We start from the raw sequence: 9,291 nt of genomic DNA on the forward strand, positions 1-9,291 counted from the left end.
TAGTGAGGAAATTGCTCTACTAAAGGCACCTTTACTTACTGCTTATTTGAACCACACGTAGCTTCATAGACTGAACAGAGTGGTTGAAAAGTTTAGTCCTACATATATACATCCTAGCTTGATTTCCTTTTACTTCTGGGTTTCTCCCAGTTCACTTGCATTAGTGCATTTGTCTTTCAACTATTTAGTCTTGTTTCTGTGAAATTACGATGTCATTTTCATGCTGCTTTACATCGGACAGGTAGAAGTACTGTTTTGATTAGGTGAAGAAAACACTTCATGATACTTCATTTTAACCTTTCCTTTATTAAACAGATACAGAGAGACTGAAGGAGAATACAAATCATGATGACAGTAGCAGGGACAGTTATTCTTCTGATAGACATTTTTCACAATACCATGATTACCATAAAGACAGGCATCAGGGAGATGCTTATAAGAAAAATGACTCCAGGAAAAGGCCCTATTCATCCTTCAGCAATGGAAAAGATCACAGAGACTGGGATCACTACAAACACGACAGCAGGTGAGTGTCTTCAGCATTTTGAAAATCTGTTCAGAATTATCTTCCTGGTTTTGTAGTATGCTTGTACAGATCTTATTTGTGTAATGCAAAATTGCAAAGATGATATCTCTCCAATGCAGTTCTGTTGATTTGATATAATTGTGGCTCTTAATGTGTGTTCAGTAACACTAATTTCTACTTTTTAGATACTACAGTGATAGTAAACATAGAAAGTTAGATGACTACAGGAGCAGAGAGCACAGGTCAAACCTGGAAGGAAGTTTAAAAGACAGCCGGGCTCATTCAGAGCACCGTTCGCATTCAGACCACAGAATACATCCAGATCAGCGTTCCACTTCAGAGTACAGCCATCACAAATCTTCTAGAGACTATAGGTACCACTCAGACTGGCAACTGGACCACAGAGCTTCCGGTAGTGGCCCAAGGTCACCGTTAGATCAGAGGTCTCCTTATGGTTCAAGATCTCCCCTAGGACACAGATCTCCATTTGAACACTCATCAGATCACAAAAGTACACCTGAACATACATGGAGTAGCAGGAAAACATAACAAAGACTGATATTTTCTGGACCTTCTTTTAGCCATATACAGTAAACTAACACAGTAATTGCCTTACGTGACTTGAAAGATATGGACGCTGGATATTCTGTTAGTAGCAGTATTGTTACTTCTTTCCAGGATACAAGGTCTATAATCCCAACAGAAGAAAAATATTTTTGTATTTAAAGTTTATGCTGCACTGTGCTGCAAATGTTGTGGCACTCTTTTTTTAAAAATAGAAGATGTTTACTTTTACAGGGACCTCACACTGCCCTTTTCAGACTGGATATTACTATAAAACTCTTCATATCAAAGTGGTTTTAGGCTGAACACATTTTAAATTATGTTTGTAGGTGAAATTTGAAACACTGACCTGTACTCATATTTCAGGAAGGAATGAGTTTATTTTCTTTTGTTTCTTAGTAAGAACTTTCAAGGACTTTGTTCACTTTCCAAAGCTACTTGTTTACATTGTACACTGCGACCACCTTGCCGCTTTTCATCACAAGCTTGAATATTTAAATTCTGTACCTGTAACTGTAAATTAGCCAGGATTCTTCCTGTTTGTGATCAATTATAATGCCTTTTTACAAAACAAACATACAAATAAAAACAAAACACACAAAGCAATGGCTGTAAATTATTGTAAAATAATTAAATGAGCTTTTTTCCCCCTCTCAGGCTTTTTCTGACTTCCTTTTTCCACCATCTCAGGCCTTCAGTGTACTCTAAATGTTTTAATAAAACACCTGATGGAATCACTGTTCAGAATGTAAAAATGGGGATAGAGAACATTATATTCCATTTAGTGCTCCTTTTTTATTAGATGCTTTAGATACATGTTTTGGGATTTGGTTTGTTTTTTTGGGTTTAATTTTCCTATTAAAATGTCAGTGTTGTGATGTTTGTAATGAAATGGTAAGAAAGACCGAGCTAAACTGTGGTCTGAAGTTTTTCAGGTGCATTGCTTTTAAACAAGTATTAAGTATCTGAAAATTTCAGAATCCAAATAAGCCAAAATTTATTGTATATCCATTTGCGTTCCCTCTTCATCATGGGCAATAATGTCAAGTGTGCTATGCAGCCAGCTAATATTTTAGAAGATTTTAATTACTTTTATTTACAGAATTGTTAAAATGCACACCGACTGTACATAGATAACTTCTATCTGACAAATTAAATTTAAACAAAAAGGATATGCGGGCTCTTGTAGTTTTCTGCTATGTGTTTCTTTACAGTGCTACTTTTTATCAGGTTTACCCATAAAAACATTAAATTCTTAAATACTAAATTTTGATGTGCAATGTGATAATTAGGGAATATATCTAGGCTGGCATCATGTGGTTGGAGCTATATCTGTATCTGAATTTTCTTCTCCTCTTGCACTTTTTCCAATGTTGAGCATTTTTTCAAATTAAACAGGTTTTACATGAAAATTTGTCCACAGATAATCTGCTGGAATCTCAGTGTGACCATAGTTGCTGCACAAATTTTAAGCTTATTTAAAGTAGGCTGAAGCTTGATGAATCCTGCTTCATTTCTTAACTCTTTATCTTCCTAGGATTTGTAGGTTTTTGAGTTGTTTTGCTTTTAGGCTTCATTGCTGAAGCAGTTTTTAGGGAGTGGAGTGGTGTGTGTGGTAAGGTTATGCATGTGTACCATCGTCTTCCAATGGTAAAAGTCTAGAATTTGGACCATTTCCAACCACTGACTGATTCTTACTGCTTTGGTAGAGCATAGATCCAACAGTGGAGGATAGAGCAATCCTACTAAGCCTGAGTTCACCATCCGTGTAGCTATATTATGGCGTTGTGGCTGACTGCATGTAGCCTGACATGGTTAGTCTGCATTTGTTTTTGTTAAAGGTATCTCAGGTGTCTGAAATAAGCATGACAAAAAATACTTCCTTGGTGGCTTTGATGCTTAGGATTACATTGGCAGGAAAGTTGCCTGGTGGAAAAGGACCTGGAGGTGCTGGTTCACAGTCAGCTGAACATTAGCCAGCAAGTGTGCCCATGTGGATAAGGCCAATTGTATTGTGGCTGGTATCAAAAATGGTGTAGCCAGCAGGGCTAAGGAAGTGAACAGTACTCAGTGCTGATGAGGCCCTCCTTGAATACTGTGTTAAGTTTGGGGTTCCGCACTGCAGGAAGGACATTGAGGTGCTGGACTGCATCCAGAGAAGAGCAACTAAACTGGTGAAAGGTCTGGAACACAAGAGTGGCTGAGGGAACTGGGACGTTTAGTCTGGAGAAGATAAAGCTCAGGCGAGACATTATCACTCTCTACAACTACCTGAAAGGCAGTTGCAGTGAAGCATGCATTGTTCTCTTCTCTTAGACTATGTTAATTTTTATTCAATCATATTTGTGGATATACAAATGACACTCAAAACAGTTCCAATTTTTCCCCTGTAGTTTCAATTAAACTTTAAGTATAAATTTTGATGGTGGAGATGCTCATAAGCATTATTTGGAAGAATCCCATATGCTCTGCAGATAAACCAATTCATCTTTCACACACATTGCCTTAATCCTTATTTTGTTCATTCGTAATGAAGAGGCTTCAAGGAGTGTGTCCAGTTCCAAAGCATTCATCAGATACTACTGGTCCATTAGAGGTTTTAGGAATTAAGAATTCAGGTGACTGCAAAAAAAGTCTTGATATGCCTATTAATAAAAATTCGGGTACTTCATCTGCCATGCATAGAAGTCTATGATTTCCATCTTAATCCTTAATACTTCTCAGATCTAACCTTTTCAGTACTACCTGAAAAGAGTGGATTTTTGTTCAGTCTGAAAAAGCACATTAAAAAAATGTATTGCTGCTATTTGTTGTAAGGATAGAAAAATGCATGCTGTGACTGGCTGCCATGAGCTTATGAGGTGCTCTGTTGGCCTCATCATTTATGTGCTCACAGTCACTCTGTGTCTTCCCCACTTTGATCTTTAGGGTACAGGTCTTTGTAACTGAACAGCACTCAAACAGCTTCAGGTTATAAAGGTTGATAGCCTTTCAACAGCAGAACTTTCAAGCACCAACCACAAAAGCATCACACCTTCTGCAAAAATAGGATGCTCCTATTAAAAGGAGTGTTCCTCAACTGCCCTTCGAGATGTGAGCAGCACAACAACCTGAAGCATTGACTCACAAGGCTGAATACCTTTGATGCCTGTCATCCTTTTCAGAGCTCAAGTACCTATGTGATGTTCTGTCATTAGCAAAGGGATCCTGTCACCTCCCCAGCCCTTACTGTTGCCCACAGATGTCCCACTTAAAGTGTTAAATCCCAGTGAAGTATGCTTGTAGCAATGTATTTAGGGAGGTGTTTTGATCTCCAGTGTTGTGTTAAAGAGCAGATTTTTTTATTATTAGGAAATTACCATTACTTGGGAAGCTGGGCAAGACTAAAGACAATAAAGACCACACTGGTACAGCTTTTCTTCCTAGTAAGACATTATAGTGCAAGTTTCTGCATAAACAAGTTTAGTTTGAACAGAAAATAAATTAAATACTATCTTCCTGTTTGTGTTCTGTGGTTGAAATGAGATCCTCTCATTTTTACCTTTACAGAAATAAATGTAGACAATCTCTTGCTTCTATTAAAGCAGTAAGGACTATTGAAACAATGTGTCACACATTGTATGAGTCATCCACTTGTACTGATCAAGGTTTGCTGAACTATGTTGGTACAGATATGTAGGGCTGTCACTTGTATCTCTTCATTCTTCCAACAAGCTAGTATGATAACACCTGAAATTTAAGCATTGTTCTTAAAACCTTATGCTGAAACTTTTATTTGTGAAACACTCCAGAAGTAGTAGCTAAGAAATACAATGGTATGAGACACTGCTAGGAGCAGAAAAAAGAGGTTCACTGAATTCCTTATTTATTTATTGTTTTCATATTTCTCCCTAGTCCTACTCTTGAGACACAAGTCAAGAACAGAAGACTCATGGGGAGCATGTTCTGGTCCACCCATCCTTACATTCTAACACTGTAAGGAGTCATTAAAAGATCTTCCTTTGAATGTGCCCAATACTAAAAAGAAAGAATGTTTCTAGTGTGTATTTTCCCACCCAGAAGCCTTACCCATTTACTGGCAGTTATCTTTTTTTATTTTCCAAATTGTTAACAACTGAAAAAATGCTTTAGAGTAAATAATGACATTTAATGATGCTAGTTAATTTGCATTGAAAAAGTACGCAACTAAAAAATTATTTCTAGACCTAACATACAAAGAAAATAATTATTTGTAACTTCATAAACCTGCTGGGGAAGCTGCTTACTTTGTTTTACACTCTAAAGCTGAGTCAGCATTAGGCTTTTAATTTATATCAATATAATTCCCACTTAAAATATAGCAGCAGAATAATTTTTACAAAAATCTTAAGACTGTTAATGTTCTGTATGATGTATATGGAAGACAAAATTAAGGGGACATGTTTACTGAATACTGGTATGTTCTGGTCAAGTGCATCATTTTCAGTTTACTCCAAAACTTCATTATTTACATGAACTAATAAATACAGAAAATTTGTATCCATTTATTGTGGATTATCGATTCTTTAGTTCAAATTTGTCTCCTTCCATTGTATAATGTGACTTATCTTCATTAAGATTAATCATTCACAGGGAAAAGAAAGAGTAATAGTCCTTTGACATACATAAATGCTAATGTGAATTTTATGAGGAAACTTCAAAGCAATTAATTATAGTTCTATGTTTAGTCAACATCCGAGTCAACAACCCCAAACTGCGTAGTCAGGCTTGATTCATCAGGGTACTACTTTTATTCCAGCTATAAGGAAAAATGTAGCCGTGTAATGTTATTAGATTTATGTATGAGGTAGCTGCTCTCTGAACACTGGTTAACTGCTTCACCTTTCTGTAACAAGTGACACACAACCTTTGACCACAGCAAGTCATGTGGCTTTGTATGGAAGTCCCACAGGACCTGGACCTCTCCATTATGGTACAGACATTAGAAGGTATCTCTTGCACGTATCATGGATGTATCAACAGTCAGGCAGTGGTAGTCTATTCCACTGAAGTGTTTTCTCAAGTGTTTCCTTGGCATCATGTTATCTTTTACATGACTGAATGTAAAGCAGATAACTTATCAATTTGCCTCCCACACTATGGTCACAAAGGACTCCGCAGCACAGAGGAAAGGGCAGTAGGACCAGAACAATTCATACATTGCACAGGTCAGTCCTGAGCCCAGAGAAGTGGATGTTGCCCTTCCTGTAAGTGTTCAAGGACAGCTTGGAAGGGGCCATGAGCAGCCTGATCCTAGCAGGAGGTGTCCCTGCTCGTGGCAGGGGGGGTTGGAACTAGGTGATCTTTAAGGTCTGTTGCACTCTATAATTCCACGAAAGGCATAGTGTGCCCAGTTATTACAGTCTGCAAGTATGAAATAGTTAAATTAGTTGAAAGAGTCACCTCTATGAAATTCAAGGTCAGTAGATAACTGCTCTTCCACAGTTTTAAAATACTAGAAACTCCATGAAAAAATTCTAGAGAAACTTGCATGACTGCAAGTGGAAAAAAAAAAACCCTACCCTAGTTGGGCTGTCATAAAAACAGCAGGAGAATGTGTGCAGTTTAGAGGGCTTGCATTATTTCAAGTTACAGTACTAAACCCAAGGAATTACGATGTATGTTACAGCATCAATTCACTTGTAAGTTAACTAGGCCACGTTCACATTTTTGGATATTGTATTTGTACTTAAGGACCACTCTTGTAACATGGTGGAAAATACTTTCTTAATAGGGAGAACACAATGTTGTTTAAGTGTAAAACTCAAAACAGACCTTATTAGAACCACAAACTATGTTTCCATTACAAAAAAAGACATTGTCATTATTGATTTGAAATTTGCTTACATTAACTGTAAGTCAAGTTACCTTTCCACTCATAACCTAAAGGCTTTGTAATATAATAACATACAGCATAAGCAGATGGGCTGACACCCTACCATTTCTTTATAAAAGAAAAGTTAAGCTGAGGGAAGAGTATTTTTAATTACAGCATTTTCAATTTTTTTCCCCCATAAATGTAACAGTGACTTGACATTTGCATAACTGCAAAACAAATGCATAATCTTAACTCACACCCCTCTATGCAATTCTTACAATGCAATTTTAATGACAGTGAACAGACTACTTTTTCTAGGGAATTCCACATCATACACTGCAGAGTACACTGCAGTAAGCACATGAGGCAAATTCAGTATTTGTTTTCTTTTACCATTATTCAGCGTATGATCACAGAATAAAAAAATTATTTTTGTTTTCCTCAGGTACTGTGATGCACTCAGTTTAGTACTTCAAGCACTTTAAAATGTATGTTTTATGAGTTGAATTGGGGTTATTCCAGCATAACAAGGACATGAAACCCACACCGATTAGTACTAATGTATACTTCAATGTTTTATTTTATCTTCACTTAATGCTTTGAAATACTTTTATTTATTCAGTGTTTCTTTAGCCCTTAATATCTTCTTTCAGTGATCAGAATTGAATCAGATCTTTTGGTCTGAGATTTTTTTTCTCCTAGCGTGTTCCTGAGCCCTCCTAGAAGGAGCTCCAAATTGCAGCAGGAAGCAAGTATGGCCATTGCCAGGTGTTCCTGTTGAGGCAAGCAGAGAGTTTGTTTCCTTGTCTAAAAAACAGCCTGTAGGAGTTCCGATTATTAAATCAAGTCTTTTCATTGTCTCTTGATTTAAAATAAAATACCCAGTAGCTGTGAGAAATAAAATGAGGAAGCTGAAAGCAGGCATATTTAGGGAGACCTGTCCTGAGCTATGCATCTATTCATAAATGCTGGAAATAAACAGGTTACAGATGTGGTAGGAACTCACATGCAATTCTCTTCCTATTTTTCACACTTTGAAGCTTGAGTAATAAGTTTTATGAAAATGTTAACGTTCAGTTTCAGAGTTCCAGTGCACCACTGTTATTCTAAGAAAATTGCTTCTTCTGGATTTTTTTTTTGCACGTAAATGCCCATTAGGATCACGAGTAAGATTCAGACTCCTGACTGTACCTCTGTGAGGGAGCAAATGTGGAACAGCTGCAACCTTCCCTTGGATCTCCCCATCTGTTGTAGAGATGGTGAGTGGTTGAATGCAATCTTTAAATACATTAGGCATCTGTTATTGGCCTTGCTGGCATCCCACATACAAACACACTGGTATTCCCAGGTGCCAGAATTACACAGAAAAACAGAAAAAGTAATCTTCAGGCTACGTAGCTGGTATCATCCTTGGAAAGTATATTCTCAAAGTAGTTAGGTGCCTCACCAAACACACTGGATGATTACTCTGGTATATCTTCCATCTCCTTTAGGAATGTGACAGCAAAGTAAATCTGTAAGGCATCAAATCTTTTGATGTTTGCCAAACACTGAACCTAGCTGCAAGAGACATACCAGGCTTGAAAGACTGGCCCTGGTGTAACTGTTACGCAGAGACTGAAAGAAATCTGAATTTCAGCCAGTTGCGAAAGAAGTTGCTCCATCATCACTCATGGGAATCCTAGCATATCCCTGTAGATGAAAAGGCACATGTGCTCTATTGTCTGTCTGACAGACAACAGCACCTGGCTCTTATGGCCTACCCCTCCATTCATGGTTCTTGAAAGCATGTGAGAAACAGGGATTTTAGACAGAGTTGGGTGGTTACAGCTATTTAAGGAAAACAAAACCTCATTCACCACTGTCCTGGTTTTACTACTCAAACAGCATACTGGTAGATTCTACAGGAAGTTATTCACTCTGTCATACCTGAGTCTTCACCTGCAATGTCTTTAAAAACCATAATTATTGTAGGGGGGCATAGAAAGTTACGCACTCACATATCAGTAATTGTCATTTTTTGTTTAATAACCATTTAAGTACTTAGATTTGGAAGCTTCAGATTCTAGAGAGTCTGCAATTTTAAATAACAGGATAACCATTTAGTCTGTATTATTAGTGAAAACATTCTTTTGGGGAACCTAGTAAGGAAGAAATGCTTTTTTTTTTTTCTTTTCCCAGATCCTCTTGTCCCAAAATATCTGTTGTCATTTCTGGTTAATTATTTTTATTACTTCCATAGAAGACTTGAAAGGTTTCAGTTCCTTATAGTTCTCAGACTCTTTTGAGCCAGGTGCCTTACATAGCATGTTGATATTTAAAGATTTGTATTATAATTGTTATCACTAGCAGACAAGTTCTTATT

At 37.2% G+C, this 9,291-nt stretch overlaps 1 protein-coding gene across 2 annotated transcripts in view; it reads left to right on the top strand.

The window, feature by feature from the left end:
- The window catches only part of CHD1 (chromodomain helicase DNA binding protein 1), a 50,809-nt gene extending 49,125 nt beyond the window's left edge, over positions 1–1,684 (top strand). For both annotated transcript variants that reach the window (XM_069880802.1, XM_069880803.1), the window contains 2 exons: positions 316–526; positions 712–1,684. In XM_069880802.1, the coding sequence (XP_069736903.1) occupies positions 316–526; positions 712–1,075 (575 nt within the window). In that variant the 3' untranslated portion in view covers positions 1,076–1,684. The remainder of the gene's footprint in view (positions 1–315; positions 527–711) is intronic.
- Positions 1,685–9,291: the final 7,607 nt, after the last annotated feature.

This window comes from Phaenicophaeus curvirostris, chromosome Z (assembly GCF_032191515.1).
Source record: "Phaenicophaeus curvirostris isolate KB17595 chromosome Z, BPBGC_Pcur_1.0, whole genome shotgun sequence".
Lineage (NCBI taxonomy): Eukaryota > Metazoa > Chordata > Aves > Cuculiformes > Cuculidae > Phaenicophaeus > Phaenicophaeus curvirostris.